Source organism: Penicillium waksmanii (genome assembly GCF_028829765.1).
Source record: "Penicillium waksmanii strain IBT 27052 chromosome Unknown utg000010l:1.0-3698451.0:1.0-3701458.0, whole genome shotgun sequence".
NCBI classification, from domain to species: Eukaryota; Fungi; Ascomycota; class Eurotiomycetes; order Eurotiales; family Aspergillaceae; genus Penicillium; species Penicillium waksmanii.
This window is the reverse complement of record NW_026643256.1, coordinates 760498-777028: the sequence shown is the minus strand read 5'-3', so window position 1 is coordinate 777028 and position 16531 is coordinate 760498. Positions and strand designations below refer to the sequence as shown.

Here is a 16531-nt window from a genome sequence, read left to right as displayed (position 1 = left end):
ATTAGATATCATGGCGAGCATATTTACTCGCCATCCGAATTCTCCGTCCCCTCGACAAAAGAATAAAAGGGAAAGGTACAAAGACGATCGTCAAACATCCAAGCAGAGTACACGCCCAACCAACCCCCAAATTATGGAACATCGCCGTTGCAAAAAGCGGGAAACCAGCTCCAAATGATTATCGCATGAAATCATTCCCGGCAAGAACAGACGCCGCATATTTTGGATAAGCATGCGCAAGATAGCAAAAGATGCAGTTGAAAATCAAACAGCCACCAACTGCGAATAGCATAGAAGCAATGATCGGTACAATCCAATGGACGCTCTCAAAGTTTCCTGTCCAGCCAAACCAAAATAGTGAAATTGGTAGGGCGAAGGCACCCACGCAGGCTGGTGGCATTTGCATTTCGGGCGCGATATTTCCGTTTTTATCAAAATGTTGCGATTGGTATCGATATTTCCAGTAGAAGTAGCCTGGGATGGTGATGCAACAGGTTGAGACTAGGATTCCCATGAAGGCCAGCCCGGTTTCGCCGGGGTTGAAGCCGTGGGTTTCTCCGAAAATAATTGGGAAGGCTTCAAACCACATGTACAGGATACCGTATATGAGCGATATGTAGAGGTTGAGGAGAAGGACGATCGGTTCGAGGAAGCAGAGTTGGAAAGGTCGTACGAGGGATTCAAAAATAACATCCTGGAATTAGTGGTCAGCTAGCAATATCGCGATCATTTCTGATTGAATAATACGCACCATTGGTCTGACTTCTTTAATCTCGATCTCGGACTCAGACATATACTGCGAGTTTCCCGTGATACGACGTACTCGCCGGGCCCGACGAGCAAGGATATTAGGCGCGAAGGTTTCCGGGAGAAAGAAGAATAGCAAAACAAAGGTGAAAGCTGAAACCCACATCAGCTGCCAGATAGTCCACGTCCAGCCCTTTGCTGAAGAAGCGAAGCCACCCAGCATTGGACCCAGGACTGGTGCTGAAATGGCGAACATGCCCCAGATTCCGATCATGTAGTCCCGCGTCCTGGGGCTCCACATGTCGCCCATGGAGGCTGCACCGGTGGCTAAAGCTGGAGATCCAATGAAGCCGGTGAGAAATCGGAATGCAAGGAACATCCCGAAATTCTTTGCGTATATGACACCGAAATTGAAGAAGACGAAGACGAAAAGCGTCAAAACGTATGTCGGGCTCCGGCCGATCATGGGGATTTCAGAAAGGGGTGACCAAATCATGGGTCCTATTTCAAGTCAGTACTTCTAGCTTCAGTCTGGGATGGAGGCTGAGATACAGACCTAGGCCGTAGCCTGCCACGAAAAGTGTCAGACCGAGGGTTGCGGCAACATTGCTTACGCCAAATTGTTCGGCGACGCCTGGTATTCCAGGTGTGTATATAGCGGAGCCCACATAGATAGCAAAAGTGAGTAGCCAAATTAAGCTACTGACGAACATTTTCTTCTTTTTGGTCCAGTTTTGTGGGTTCTATTCGATATCAGTACGCCATTTTTGCATCATACAATGGGAGGCTTACCTCAGGATCGTCGGGTCCTCGCCAGCTAATAACCAAAGACTGATTGGTTTGCAAAGAGCTATTTCTCCCACCATCAAGCGTAGATACAGTAGACATACGTCTTGATCGATTCGAGCACTGAGACATTACTGCATAGAGGCCGAAAGCCTCCAGATCTTCGGGGTTTTCGTTCTCGGTTGTCGGCGTGGAAGCTTCCTCCTCTTCCTTTATGTCCGGTTCTGTCTTGAGATACTCAGGCCATACGGAGGCATCGCGCTCTTCTGGATATTGCATCCATCTGTAACGAGTGCCGAGCCGGACTAGCTTGCCGAAAGCTGTATCTCGCATTGTCTCCATGGTAGTTAGCAATTGGAACCTTGAACGTGAATATTTTCAGGTCCTTTGCTGGAAGTAGTTTGATAAAATGAAATATGTGTGTGGTAAATCTTTTCCTCGTTTATTCTAAGGCACATTATATGCGTGAATGAACTCGGTCTGGAGCCACAGGGTCTACGGATATCTTTTTGTCCGTAAAACCGTACATCCGCGGGCGTGGTAATATTTGGTTGGGCACCGTTGCCGGGCCTTTTGCTACCACTTAGGGTGGAAATAACAGCATTACGGGCGTGTGGATAAGTATCCAGCGGGACTATTAAATAAAGTAATACCCGACGGGACTAAGGCTCATAGTATTGCGTCACCACTAGAGAAATCTTGAGCTTTTCGCCTCTTACTAATACTATGTAGTTGCTAGATAATGACTAGTAAGGGTTTGAAATTCCAATGCGAGACCTCTAGAGCTTCCAGATATTTCTTACGAGTTCGGTTGGCTACCAGCCAGGTACTCTTGTACCTGATCATGCACAATATCTCTAACAGGTCGAATCAAAACTCCTTTCATATGACATACCGAACAGAATTTGGCAAACAGAGGGCCGTCGAGCTTTTTACTACTAACAGTGATCACATACAATATGTGGAGTATTCTAAGCTGACCCGAGGAATACTCGAAATCAACGTAAAACGAACCATCCCGGGCATCACCCCAGATCAAGTTGGATTCTTCCCTAGTTCATCATCTCACAAATTCCATAGCGACCATAATATTCCTCTCCACGGCCTGTATAGAAATCCCAGGAGACTTGCGCAAGAGGGAACTTTGTTTTCCTTGCTCAAGACCGAGGAAGCATAATCTTCTTGTTGCTCTTGGAATCTAATGCACTGTCATATATGAAACATTGGCCACAATAGTAATGCCCATGCCATGCTTGAAGGTGGTAATAACTTTAGCAGGATTCTTAGCTCTTTCTAGACCCCAGACTATCTCGAAAGGAAAGGCCATTCGGTGACTTTCTCGAGCTTAACTCTCCGAGGCTCGCAGCAAAAAGCCTTCGGAGAACCTATCACAGTCATCTCTCGCATCCACTGCCATGAAAGGTAAAAACTGCGTCGCTAAGGTACTCAAATTATTCCATATGTTCTTAGGCTATAAAAGGCCATGCCGTTTCCTGATTTTATGGAAATTCACCATCGATATTCCAACTCTCATTCTTAGCAACCATCATGGTAAACATGCTCAAAACATACGATGTTCTCATCATCGGAGGTGGTCCAGCAGGACTCGCCATTGCCACTGGTCTTTCCCGACAGCTCTATACCTCTCTGGTGCTTGACTCTGGTGTCTACCGTAACGAGCGGGGAACCCACATGCACAACGTTTCCGGCTTTGACCACACCAACCCAGCCATCTATCGCGCCAAGGCAAAGCAGGACCTCCAGAAGCGATATGATACGATTGAATTTGTGTCTGCCAAAATCCAAACGGTCCGAAAAGTCGCCGACTTGTTCGAAGCGGTAGATGACCAGGGAAAGACCTACCAGGGACGCAAGCTAGCGTTAGGAACAGGCGTGAGAGACATCGTCGAGGAGCAGGTCGAGGGGTACGCGGACTGTTGGGGGCGCAGCATGTAAGTCTTTCTAAGTCTTTCTCCTTGTCTTTTCATTTTGATGAATGAAGCTAACATTCGAAGCTTTCACTGTCTCTTCTGCCATGGCTACGAAGAACGTGGTGCAGACTCCGTCGGCGCTCTTGCTACAGGCACTCTATCTTCCCCCGAGACGCTCGCCCATATCGCTAGAATGGCTAAGCGACTCTCCAAGCATGTTAATATCTATACCAATGGAAATTTCGAGCTCGTCACCTCGGCAAAGATAATCATCCACAGCAGCAAGATCGCCTACGACGACCGCAAGATAATCAAGTTTGAACACCAAGACGGTTCCGAGGACAAGCCACCCTTCGTGGTTTTGCATTTTGAAGATGGAACCTCGAAGAATGAAGGATTCATTGTGAGCCATCCTCGCGCGGAGCAGCGTGCACCATTTGCGGACCAACTCGGCCTGGAGATGACGCCGGCGGGACATATTAAATTATCGACGCCATTCAATGAGACAAGCCTGCCTGGATGTGTGGCTGCTGGGGATGCAGGAACACCGATGCAGGCAGTTGTCCAAGCTACCCAGATGGGAGCATTTGCTGCAGTTGGACTGGTGGCTCAGTTGCAGAAGGAGCTGGATGAGAAGGACGAGCTGTAAGGAACAGCATGGGTTCAAGTTTCATTTGACTGCGTATTCTCATTGCCCAGTTTATACTATTCCTGATTTACTCCTGAGAGCGTGTATAAGTTTTTGGCTCCCGTCTGTTGCATGAATCCATGTGATATATTTCTTCGGTCTTTACGAACAGCTCGAAAGCTTAAAAATTAGTATGTTCTAATAATTCTTGGAAGGGTACCTTTGGTGATTCTCTTCGGCCTGTCACAGGCTCCCGGGCTCATACATAGTAGGAAATCTGGCTGTTTTACTGATCTAGGGAGGCAGTTTCCTAATCATATGGAGGAATATAGCAAAATATTTCTCTTGAAACTTAGAATTCCATATACCATTCTTATCTTAAATATTTCACGTTGGAAGCAATGGCAATTTATGATAATTTCGTTTACCTTTGTAGTATTGGTCGGTAAAATATTCCGAGATCTGCCCCATACCCGCCAAGAACTCTCGGGTACCTTTGAGATGGCTTGAACGGTATGCACTAGTAGTATAATTCCGTTGAGTAGTATTGGTCGGGAAAACTTCCCCGGATCTACCCCATTTCCATCAAAAGAACATTTGATATTCGTTTCCCTGTCTGTGAGACACAGTGAACCCCAGTTCTAAACTTGCGTGGGTCTTCTTAAGATAAAAATTTGTCTGTGGGCCCTTGCATCGAAGCGATGTTCTCAAATACAGTACGTGGTCTCGGCTTGCCTAAAGTAATATGAGTACGTTACGTCTTCAGAGTATCGCGCGTGATGAAACATTTCAGAGTTGACGTTCCATATTTTGGAACATCTTATGCGGGGCTTTTTGAAATTTCGGGATTTGCTGGTGCCTGGGCTCAGAAATCCATAAACGTCATTTTAAAAAAGTCCCCGAGGCATCGAAAGTCGGGAATTGAATTCTTAAATAATGCCAACTAAATTTAAACGGGGTGCCTCTCTTCTGTACCTCGTAAAATACTCAGGTGAGCCTTTTGTGCAATGTGTTTGTTCATGACACGTCGGCTTCCGCCAGTGTCAGTGCGGCTCAGAGCATGGCGCTAACGGTGCGCTAGACAGAAGCTACAGTATCGATATGTTTTTTGACTTTGTAATAATCGAACATTAAAATTTGAAGCTGAGGCCCTTTCAATGCCTCAACGAGAGAGATGGAGGGTGGCGACGTTGGTTCTGTCGATCCATTTATTCAATTCTATGTACGGGCGGTACGGAGTGGACGGAACTAACTGTTGAGGTTAGCGGGAAGGTTTCAGTCGAAAGATAAAGTCAGAAATCCGTAGGGTACATAAGTACCCTCTCCATAATGTGGGGCAGTCAAAGCTGTCTCTCCAATAGCTCTAAAATGCCATGGCTTCTTTTCATATCAGCTAGTGTATGTATGAACATTGCTGGTCACATCGAGTGGAGCCAAGTCTCCACAAGTCGGGAGGCGATCTTCTCCGGCAAGATTAGCCGACCAATGAAATCCAACAAACCGTTGGGGTTCGACGGATGCGTGTGGCTACGAGAATGTACCTTCCCTCCTGTTGGTTCTGGGAAAGCGCCACATACGAGAAGTACTAACAAAGAACATCTGTACTAGTACTCCGTAGTATTAACAAAATGGGGAAGGAGCTGGTATGGATCACCCAATGCCTGGAGGTGAGATTTCATTCGCAGAATTATTAAACACCAGTCATCAATCGGAACCAATGTAGATGAGGATCTGCAATGACGCAAGAAAGCCCTGGAGGAGGGGGCGGATGAATGATCCCTTTGCTAACACGGGTAACCCAACAAAAGCTCAATCCATAGATAACTGGGGGGGCTCGGAACGGAAAACTCATCCACTTCCAAGGTTTGGTCCATGTGTGGTACGGGGTAAGTCCGTGGTGTCTGCTGTGTTGCACCCCCTACTACGTACTGCGCAGTATCTCCTTTTATCTCCACCTTTTTCAAAGGTATGATTTCATCGTTTATGTGTGGCGTCATAGAAGGAACTGCGATTCTTCGATTTGCACCCACTCCCGTTATAAGTAACTCACCCCTCAGCAGAATGCCCGCCATTTGCCATATTATTTTTCCAGAAAAACGCATTTTTGTTGTATCTGTTTGATTTCCCAAAATTTAATATTGAAGCTTTCAAATCAAATTCGTGCTCTGTTTATTCCAAAAGGTGCTCTCTTTTCCTTCTCATCAATGTTCTGTCACAGGTAAGTCTACTCGATATATTAAGTTAGACTTCAATTTCTAATATCAATCATCCGACCATGCAGAACTGGATCTCATAGACCAGATGGCGAGCTTATAGGCCGCTTTCAACAGCTCTGTGGGAAATCGTTTTTTAACGAGAGTACCAATAACAAACTTGAACCGGGTAACCTTTTTACGGAGGGAGACAACAAGATGACACCGTCGGAAGGGTAAGCCACCATCTCCTATCAAGTGCTCTGTGAAACAAAATTCTCATACCTAGCCAGCGCCTGTAAGAAGGTGAAAGGAAGCCTCCAATTGTCCAACCCTTCCTTCTCATTCGATGGGAATACACCGCCAGATACATTTACCTCAACAATGTCTGGACAGTGTATGGTGGCCGAAAGCCAACTCGAAAACCTCAACCTTTATACATCGCAATTAAAAGCCCCTACTACCTTCCAGGACTTGGTAGAGGGGCGCCAACCTTCGAAGAACATTTCTGCTCAAAATAATTCTAAACTCCCGTTTAGAGATCAATTCGGAGATCAGGCCAACTCAAACTCGCTGGATGGTATCAATCCCGCAGTAACATGGAACAGCATGGATCCTTTTTCCACACAAGATGCATATGCACCGAATCAGTTCCCTCAGCCAGGTTTGGACTTGGGGAACATTGGACTTCCGGCTGAGCCACTTAATTTCAATCACATTCCAGATAACGAGCTGTCATGGAATACAACGGAAAGGGCCCAACCGGTGGGTGACAATGTTCACCACTCGCAAAACATGTCCTACCCTGAGAGCAACGAGTAAGTTCTTCCACAACATCACCAATGTTCAAGACCTTAACACCGCACATTCAGGTTCCGTTACCCCACCACTCTTCGAGCACCCACTGCGATAGTGAATGACTCGAGTGAAACGCCTGTGTCGTATCTCAACAAGGGCCAGGTGTACCATCTCAGGGTGGTAGACCCAATCCCGTCTATGGCATATACTACCGAATCCACTCACTACCGAACATTCGTCCGGATTTCATTCGATGAAGAACAACAACGATCGGACCCATCTGCCTATTGGCAATTATGGAAATCAGCGCGAGGACTAAACAAGAGCGACAATAAACTTAAAGCTGTCGAATACGTGGGCGAAAATAACCCCTTCATGCACGTTGAGCAAGTCTCTCTCGATGGATTTTCTGTTACCTGGACTGGCAACCCGACCGATAGAGTGCCCCAATGCAGTATACCTGTCCGATTCAACTTTTTGTCCACCGACTTCACACTCTCGAAGGGGGTGAAAGGAATCCAGGTCAGGCTTTGCGCTAAGACAAAACAACTCGGCGAACTTGATATCCAAGAACCAGAAGTATGCTTCTGCAATGTGAAGCTCTTCCGCGACCATGGCGCCGAGCGGAAACTAGCGAATGACGCTGCGAGCATCCGAAAAAGGATAGAAAAGCTACAGCTTCAAATGAACGATCCAGCCCCGCCCGAATGTTCAAATAAGAGGAAGCGAGGCAGCATTTCCGCAAAATCCAATCCGGATCTCAGTTACTCGAAGAACAACCTACAACGTCAAGGCGACATGTCAATAGATCTTGACAACGCCCCACAGCAAACAAATTTTCACCAGCAACTGCAGAAGAGACTAGACGCTCTCGAACGATGCTTCTACTCTAGCCGTCCTGAAAGTGCTCTCAATCTTCGTGCCGGGCCTCAAGATGATCCCGAATTGCATCCGACTGCTTCATTAAACGCAGATGATTCGCAGCAACCGGACACTGTGGACCGCAGGTATTCATCAAATGGCGACACTTCATCTGTTAAATCGGATTCGGCCGGATTCAACGGGATGGAAACGCCAAGTTCTATGAGTAGTCTCCACGACGCAGGGAATCATAGAATATCGCCCATATCATCGAAGTTGGAGAATTTGCCTACGATGCCAGGTAAGTCTCGTCTAGCAGTGGCTTTATAGCCAACAACTTGAAAAGACGTCAAACTAACCGCTTCCTCACAATTAAGCCGCATGCTTCTACATTCGAATCATCGCAAACGGCCAGTCTCCGAGTGAGCACTATCGCGCAATTTATCCCAAATCACGAACAGTCCAAGATCTAAAGTCGAAAATCTTGGAGAAGAGTTCTGCCAAAACAAGGCTAGAAATTTCTAGTATTCTACATATAAACGAAGCTGGGCTCAAGATTGTGGTGGATGATGAGTTTGTGCACGAGATGGCCGAAGGACAGAGTATGGCTGTCAGAATCGTTGAGACCCCCAGACCTTGTCTTGATGCTAGCAACGTATCTGGAAAGAACGTTCAACATGAAATTTGGTTGGAGTACTAGACGGACGGGGGATAATGGTAGATGTCTAAAAGGATTCTTCTCCATTTGAAAAGGCATTCATTGATGTGTTATGATTTTATGAGTTCAAGCGTGGTATTCGTGGGAGTCACTGTATATAGGTAGATACCCCTATTTGAACATTTTATATCCATGACTCAACTGCTGCAGCCTCCTGGGCATTCCCGTTTCCAAGTCTGATTTGTCCTAGATGGACTGGGTGGACAACAGTCAAGTTGACTGCCAGTGCCGAGGTCGGAAGCTTCAAGTTTGAACTTTTCTACCTGGTAGGTCTATGTGGAAGATAGCAGTTTGAAGTTGGTCATGAGACCAAGTAAGTACTATACTTTATGCGGTCGCCAAGAAGTTGGAAGTTCTACATTAAGGCATGAAGAGTTTGAGATAGGTATTTAGTTATCTTTTTTTTTTCAAAAAAGCTATCTAGGCGCGATTCTCGCATCGACGACTCCATGCAAGAAGGCAAAGTCAAGACAATCAGGCAAAGCCGGAGATAAGACTCAGTGCTGAAAATTTCAAAACATGTTTTATACATGAAGTAAAGAAACGCCGGGGAATCGAAAACTATGGTTCCCGCAGTACATGACAAGAAAAAAAAGGAGATCCCATAACACCGGCCACGAGGCTGTACAAAGATTTGGTTTGAGGAAGACCCTTTATGATATCCCCCCGGCTGTTCTTGAAGCTTGCAAGAAGAGCCGGTGCCAACCTTTCCAGGGGGAGGCAGGTTGGGGTAGTGAGGGCCGAGGCCCTCGATATGTTCGTGTATCAAATTGTTCAAATTCAACCGTTTCCCATGGTGACAAAGTGTCCCCGATCGTATTCCCATTCCGTGTGTTGAGCCATTTCCATTTGGCATATTATTCATTTCCCATTCGTGTCGTCGGTGGTAAGAGGTAGTAAAGAGGTGTGTCGTAGCAAAGAAAGAAAAGGGGAGGCGTAAAAATCGAAAAGAAAAGAAAAGCATAAACGACTTATTGCGGAGGCTTGATCAGCTCGATCATTCCTCGTCGTCTGTCAGTTTCCTGATGAGACTGATGCTGAGTATCATGACGAGCAATCCGATCGTTACGACGACTAGTAGCACGAATCCGAACCAACCGAGCACCATGGCGGAAGTACCGACACCACTCTTCACACTGCCGTTACCCATATCTTGGGCAATCGTACTAGCTGCAACCGAGGCGGTATGTTGCCACAACACTGATACGAGGACGAACACAGTGGAAACAAAGATCAGGGCCAGAGCAGCTTGTGAGACGGGGCGCGACGGGAAGGGCTTGATTTCGACGTCTGAGCCAGATTCATCGCGCTCCTCGTGCCAGCCGGGGAATGTTGCGAGGAGGATAAAGCAGAAGAAGGCGAGGATGATGGCAACGATACTGGATAGCGGTTAGCATCTGACTGTAAGAACTGGGTATGTCATAGCATCAACTTACAGGAGATATGGGAACACGACCGCATCTTTGAATGTGGAGGCGACCCAGATCAGGTTGAGTGGATCTTGGTCCACAGTGACAATCTCCGCTAGGGCGGTGGCATTGGAGTTGCAAATGAAAGACCCACGGTCAGGCTGAACACAAATACCGAAGTATCCAACACGGACTTCCAGCTCGGCGGTACCGACGATATTTGCCATCGCACTCGTAACTCCTGGGTCGACTTGTGACAAGTCAAAGGTGGGTTTGTAGCTTTCATAGTACATAGATATGAGGAAGATGTTTGGGATCTCTGGGGACGACGAGGAACATCCGGCCAGCAATAATGCTGTGAAAGGTTAGCCACATTCCAAAGACACACGTGGGATACTGCCCATAGGCCAGCGGATACATACATAGAAGGATGATTGCGATTGCAATGATAATCATCAGCACATGATGGTACCCGATCATAGGAATGAAACCTATGTTCTTTATTAGCATATTTGTTCTCTTTCTCGCTTTCGTTTGATTGCTGTTTGTCACATACGGGCCCATGATTCTGCCACTCGAAACGCCATGGCGACCAGCTATGGGGGCGCAAATGAGCGGTCTCGATCTCTCACGTCAATAGACTCGCTTCTCGGGCCTCCGAGAAGGAGTGTTCGAAGCCGTGCTCGGGATCAGAACCCTGATGGCTACCGCGTGGCGGTCGAGGGCGTGATTGTAGAGGAAGTAATTCCACTCGTCAACGATAGTCGTAAGTGGAATGTGGAGGAGGAATGCGGGAGATGATGCGATGAAGAGGTCGGAATGGTGTCCAATCGGTTCGCGTCGAAGCTTCAAAGTCCTGGGAAGACAATTGAAGGTGCTGCGGCGTATCGTCGGGTCCGGATCGCACCTATATGCAAGTCTCGACGATGGTCAGAGGTCTTGAAGTCTTCTGGACAGCAAGTGTGGGACGAGGATGGAGAAGGAGAGGAATGTGTAGAAGGAATGGAAGGGGGGGGAAGGGGGAGGAAAGATCGTAGCTGCAATAGAAAACCACGTCAGGCGCAAATCTTGAAGCCCTTGGAGGCTGGGGATGGAGACAATGTATGGGAATATTGAGAGGCTGGGCCAACCGTCTTTGTTTACTCTCCCGCTTCCCGGGAAACCAAGTTGCACCGCCTCCCATTTTGGGGATTCTGCCGGGGGCCAGTTGCTGTGCGGGTTACACGCTAAGCAACGATAGGACTAGTGTTAGTCCCGATAAGGTTGGGCCCCACCATTGACCCGCGGGTCGCCTCCCCCAGCCTCCGATTTACTAGGACGGTCTACGTGGACATACTGCTGATCAATGAAATTGTATGCGCTGGATTGACTAGATGCAATGATAATAACACTCATGATAATATCCCACACCGCCGCAATAAAAAAAATTGATGCCTAACCCGTGTTTGCAAATGCATGTCCCAAATTGATATGCCTGTTCCCATACTCCAACAACCGAAACCGAAATATGCTTGTAATTGATTAATGGGCGGCGAATGAGAAGCGCTTGAGATCCAAAGGCTTAGGTCGTGCCGACATGCTTGTTTCTCCTTCTTCTTTGTCCTCCTCTTCATCTTCACTGTCGGGAATGATGAGATCCTCGCTGCCTTGAGCGCCGCTGCCCCCGGTCACAGGAGACTCTGCAGTGATGGGGCTAGCATCATATTGAGACTCCATACTATCGGCCTGTCGAAGCTTGGTTGGGAAGTTGATACTGTGGGACCGAGTCAATGCAGCATGCCCCATACGCTGGAGTGGAGTCAAGCGTCTTCGCTGCGGGGATCGGTTCTGAGGGTTCCCGCCGGGCGTCCTGGGGGAACCAAGAGGTGCAGGCCGATTGCGGGTCTGAATCACAGGGAGTCTAGTAGCCGGAGAGCGAGTTGGGACAGGCTCTGTCTGTGGACTTGATTTGAAGGTAAACTTGGAAAGGATGGCCGTGTTCTGTCTCTGTACATGATACTCCAAGGCTTGCTTAAAGTCATCATCTTTGGCAGGTTTGGTGGCCGGGGTGGGTGTAGCTTTTGTTGCGCTATTGGTCGAGGAGGTATCGACAGTCTGCTTGTTATGCTCACTACCAGCCGATTCCTGGCTCGTCGATTCTTGTACCTCGGCAGCCTCGGCGCTAGAAGCTGGATCGGGGATACTGGAAAAGATATCTTCGGCTACTTCATCAGAGAAAACATCCATCATCGATTTCCGCTGCTTCTTGCTCCGGGACACTTTCTGGTCCGTCGGACTCGCTTGATCTGCCTTGGGACTAAAGAAACGACTGCGGGAACCAGGACGTGTTGGAAGAGAGTCGTCCTCTGCCTCAGAGCAAAGTCTTTGCCGCTTGATAGGCTGTATGGTTGCCGCTCGCTGCAGGGTCGATGCCCTGGCCGGTTGAGACGAGAGTGAGTTCCGTTCAACACTACGGACCATAGGACTGAGGCCAGCTTGGTCGGAGAAGGCCCGCAGAGGGGTATTGCGTGTCGAATTAGAGCGCAAGGGAGCCGAGTTGGCTTGCCAAGAGTTGTTCGCATTCCGCTCCAGAAGCCGTTGCTGGCTTGGAGATGGGGTGAGGCTGTTCGGGTCCAGCTCTCCCAGAGGCGTGCGCTTCGGCGTGAAAAATGAGTTGATCGGCTTGCTGGGCTTCAGCTCTGAAGATGAACCAAGCGTCTGGCGACGGCTGATACCCAGGGGTAATTTACCTGTGGCTAAAGGTTTCAATTCAATCGGTTGCTTCGTCGACGGATCTAGATCTCCGCGAGCAACCCCGGCCGCAACCATTGCCTCCACATCGGCTCCAATGAAGGGAAGCTCGTCGATATTGATCCCATCTTCGGGCACCGTCAAGGTGACAAGCTTTTGGGCGGTGGTGCAGAAGACTCGTTGATATAAGAATGTCAGTTCTGCCTGCCTGAAGTTAGACAAGTAGTCGGCCGGCACTTTAAATTGTCCGTCAAATTGTATCATGCGAAGCGCTTTCTCCACAGTCTTGTGCTTTCGAATACTGCGATAAGCAGTCTTCAATCCCATCTTGGGAATATTCGCCAGATAATCACAACCACTCAATATGCACATGTGACGGAAATCCGCATCGTTCCAACCAACCAAGCTGACCTCGCGACATGCTGTGAAATCCGCTCGGTTAATCTCAATGCATTCACCATGCTGATCCAATTTAGACAACAATCTTTTCGCTCCAAAAACAAGGAGGTCAGAATCCTCTGAAATGATTCCTTGAATGTGACCCTGCTGCTCCAAGTACACCAATTGGGAATCCGCTTCATACGGAGCCACCACATACTGTACATCCATCTGTTTCAGTTCCTCGATAAGCTGTCGGGCCATGTAGGGGGTGACGTCGACGGCTTTTTGGAACTCCTGGTAAGCCTCTGGAATTCTGCCTTTCCGTTGTAGCTCAAGCCCGAGTGCCTTGCTCTCTTGGCGTCTTCGAAGTCGGTCTTGTTCGGTGCCTGCTTTGCTGGGCAGGTTGTCGCCATCGAATACGAGGTAGGGTTTCACTCCGAAGTAAATGAGCATGCGAACACGATTTAGGACGAAATCGAGGTGTCTAGATCGAAGTTAGCCGCCTGTGCAATGTCCGGAAGAAATAGCAAAGGGATACGCGCTTCCTAGTGGGCCTATCCAAAACCAAGTCGACAGAGCAGGCCACCGTCCCGCGGTGTAGCCATCCGTAGGCGTCAACTCCAAGCGTCTGGCCACTGAACTTCCTCAGATGGCATGGTTTTTGGATAGATTTGAGTAGACCATGTAATCCTGTACTTGAAATCAGCCCAAACCCCTCTCCCTTCCTTCATGAGGAGCACAGGAACCACGGAAACGTACCTTTGATACCCATGGTGGGCACCGATCGAGGCACAAGCGGGTCCTCGTATTTACTCGAGAGACAGTAACATGCGATTTAATATTCTCAAGACTCAACGCGTGGGAACCGAAGCAACAAGTTGAACGGAAAAGCCAAATCTAATCATAGAGGAAATACCTCCATGGCTGGTGCTGGAATGTTTGTTCTCGTTTGTTCTTCTCGACGCGCAGACGCGATGTGATACCTTCTGATTGTGGCAGGCGGTAGGGGAGAGTCACCGCCCGATTCTGCAGGCACGACCGAAAATTAATTTGATGCGGGACAAGCAGAGAATCCAAAGGTGGAATTGTTCCCCTCCCATCCATTCACCATGCCAGTCACCTTGCAAAAAGTGCACAAGCACATCTCCAAGAAACGAGGTGTTGTCAACGCCCTCCACGAGTTCAGCCGCGATGCTCGTCGGCTCCGTCGTGCCGGTCATCGGGACGACCGCTTGGTCAAACATACGTCGATCTCCATGAAGGCCCGGCAACCATACAGTTAGTACTCTAATGAGAGTTTTTTTTAATGATCTACCACATACTAATACTCTGCAGCGGACCGCATTGACTATTTCTATGAAACAATCCAACCCATTTCCGAGCCCCTCTCCGAGGCTGAACTGGCCGAAATGATCACCAAGTAGGGCCTCCGGCACATAACCAACACATCTGTCTGCCAATACTGTACTAACCGCCTCCAGGTACATATATCGCGATGCAGAGGAGCTTGCACAGCTTAAACAAGAACGCCGCAAGGGCCGCCCACCCACCAAGCGGGAAGAAGTGCTCGGACAACGGACGGAGACGGAGGAGAAGGAATTCAAAACAGGATTCTGGGCACCGGACCTGACCGAGATGGATGTCCTGGTGGCACTGAAGCAATGGAATAGGCAGTGGTCTGGTCTCAGTCCTGTGAAATTTGTTCGCCTCGTGCAAGGTGGAGATAAGAAGGATTCGACCTTCCCTCCCAATGGCATGTCATGATACGAATATCCTCATTTTCTTTTTTTTTTTCGTGGGCTATTGGGCGTACATGGAGCACAAAATTGGAGACTAGTAAATACAATACCACTGTTTCAATGATCATGGGATGCAAAACACCACATGTAATATGCCTATCAACTAGTAATGGACTGTAGAATGGAAAACGGCAGATCTGCAGGCGGTGCCGGGCTCAACCATGGAAAAGGCTTGGCGTGGCCTCCAGATTCACTCCGCAACCCGCAACTTTTTCTTGTCCTTTTCATCAATCACACATCCCCCTATCTTCACAATGCTGTCTCTCCGTGCTTTCTCCCGTGCCGCCCCGCGCTTCACACGCTCTGTCGCCCGCACTTCTCTGCGTCCGGCTGTCCTTCCCAAGACTTCCTTCGTCCAGCCTTGGAAGCAGGTCGCTAAGCCCGCCTACGCCAGCTTTTCCACATCCAGCGTCTTCCGCGAGCCCGCGGCTGAGGGTAAGTTATTTGTGATTGGTCGCTCAGATGGAATTGTGATGATTCCAGGTGTTTCTGATTCGGGTTTGCGAAGAACGTTGCTGATCATACGATGTTTACTTGATAGGTGATGTGGAGCTGATCGCGAAGCTCGACGAGGAGCTCAAGCACGAGAAGGCCTCCGGTGTCGAGGATGCCCGTGAGCAGAAGGCCAGCATCGATTACGTTCTCGATGCCGGCGAGTGGAAGGTCAAGGATGTTGAGGGCGAGCAGGAGGTTGTCCTGACCAAGAAGTTTGGCAACGAGACGTAAGCATTTCCGTTTCTGAGCCCTAGTCGTTTCATCGCTAACATACCTCCCAACTTAGTGTCAAGGTTACTTTCACCGTCGCCGATATCAACAACCTCGCCGAGGACCCTATGGATGAGCTGGCCGACGAGACCCTCGGTGATGAGGGTGAATACCAGAACCAGCAGAACAAGGACGTTGAGGGTGAGGACGAGATCCTCCCCCCCTACCTTCCCTGCCCGCATCAACGTTGCTGTTGAGAAGCCTAGCAACGGTGCCCTCCTGGTCCAGGCTGTCATTCAGGACGGTGACCTCCAGATCGAGGAGATCGCCCACTACAGCAACGCCGAGGTTGCCAACGCCCAGACCGCTGAGAAGGACTGGACCCGCCAGAGCCTCTACGCCGGTCCCCCGGCTGAGAACCTTGACCCTGAGCTGCTCGCTTTCTGGGGCCGCTATCTCGAGGAGCGTGGCCTCAACCTGGAGTTCCAGAACATGGTTACCGACTACATTGCGTACAAGGAGCAGAAGGAGTACATGCGGTGGTTGGAGAGTGCGTATACCTTTTTCCATCATTGATTTCCAAGCGCTAATGTTTTTGTTCTTAGACGTCCGCAAGTTCGTTTCTGCTTAAGCAATGAACTCACTCGAGTTGCCTTGACTTTATTACTCTTCCGAGAAGCCCCTAGGCCATGTCCTGGACCAGCGTCCCTGTATTCCTTTGTGCTGTACCAACTCCCATCAACCAAACTGTCCGTTAATGTGCTTTGAGCGCATCTGACCCTATCTGTACCAATAATTTACCCCATATATGAACAATCAACTTTCAAGTTTATCTTTTCGCAATGA

General features: G+C 48.7%; 7 protein-coding genes across 7 annotated transcripts; 4 read left to right on the top strand and 3 right to left on the bottom strand.

The window, feature by feature from the left end:
• Positions 1-178: 178 nt before the first annotated feature.
• Positions 179-1875, bottom strand: N7481_012256 (MFS transporter; the record flags this gene model as incomplete). The annotated part of the gene is made up of 4 exons (XM_057271475.1): positions 179-694; positions 752-1248; positions 1304-1490; positions 1540-1875. 4 exons carry the CDS (start codon positions 1873-1875, stop codon positions 179-181), a joined length of 1536 nt encoding a protein of 511 aa, XP_057115663.1.
• A 1206-nt stretch (positions 1876-3081) lies between these two features.
• gliT (thioredoxin reductase gliT) lies at positions 3082-4113 on the top strand (the record flags this gene model as incomplete). Its single annotated transcript, XM_057271474.1, has 2 exons — positions 3082-3485; positions 3549-4113. 2 exons carry the CDS (start codon positions 3082-3084, stop codon positions 4111-4113), a joined length of 969 nt encoding a protein of 322 aa, XP_057115662.1.
• A 2555-nt stretch (positions 4114-6668) lies between these two features.
• N7481_012254 (uncharacterized protein) lies at positions 6669-8643 on the top strand (the record flags this gene model as incomplete). Its single annotated transcript, XM_057271473.1, has 3 exons — positions 6669-7102; positions 7157-8244; positions 8321-8643. 3 exons carry the CDS (start codon positions 6669-6671, stop codon positions 8641-8643), a joined length of 1845 nt encoding a protein of 614 aa, XP_057115661.1.
• A 1015-nt stretch (positions 8644-9658) lies between these two features.
• N7481_012253 (Fig1 domain-containing protein) lies at positions 9659-10657 on the bottom strand (the record flags this gene model as incomplete). The annotated part of the gene is made up of 4 exons (XM_057271472.1): positions 9659-10040; positions 10098-10425; positions 10493-10561; positions 10627-10657. The coding sequence occupies 4 exons, from the start codon at positions 10655-10657 to the stop codon at positions 9659-9661; spliced, it is 810 nt and encodes a 269-aa protein (XP_057115660.1).
• Positions 10658-11591: 934 nt separating this feature from the next.
• On the bottom strand, positions 11592-13953 carry N7481_012252 (putative exonuclease; the record flags this gene model as incomplete). The annotated part of the gene is made up of 3 exons (XM_057271471.1): positions 11592-13665; positions 13724-13871; positions 13941-13953. 3 exons carry the CDS (start codon positions 13951-13953, stop codon positions 11592-11594), a joined length of 2235 nt encoding a protein of 744 aa, XP_057115659.1.
• A 337-nt stretch (positions 13954-14290) lies between these two features.
• On the top strand, positions 14291-14945 carry N7481_012251 (translation machinery-associated protein 16; the record flags this gene model as incomplete). Its single annotated transcript, XM_057271470.1, has 3 exons — positions 14291-14459; positions 14517-14601; positions 14663-14945. 3 exons carry the CDS (start codon positions 14291-14293, stop codon positions 14943-14945), a joined length of 537 nt encoding a protein of 178 aa, XP_057115658.1.
• A 289-nt stretch (positions 14946-15234) lies between these two features.
• On the top strand, positions 15235-16316 carry N7481_012250 (MAM33 family protein; the record flags this gene model as incomplete). The annotated part of the gene is made up of 5 exons (XM_057271469.1): positions 15235-15415; positions 15522-15702; positions 15762-15879; positions 15944-16235; positions 16291-16316. 5 exons carry the CDS (start codon positions 15235-15237, stop codon positions 16314-16316), a joined length of 798 nt encoding a protein of 265 aa, XP_057115657.1.
• Between the last annotated feature and the right edge of the window lie 215 nt (positions 16317-16531).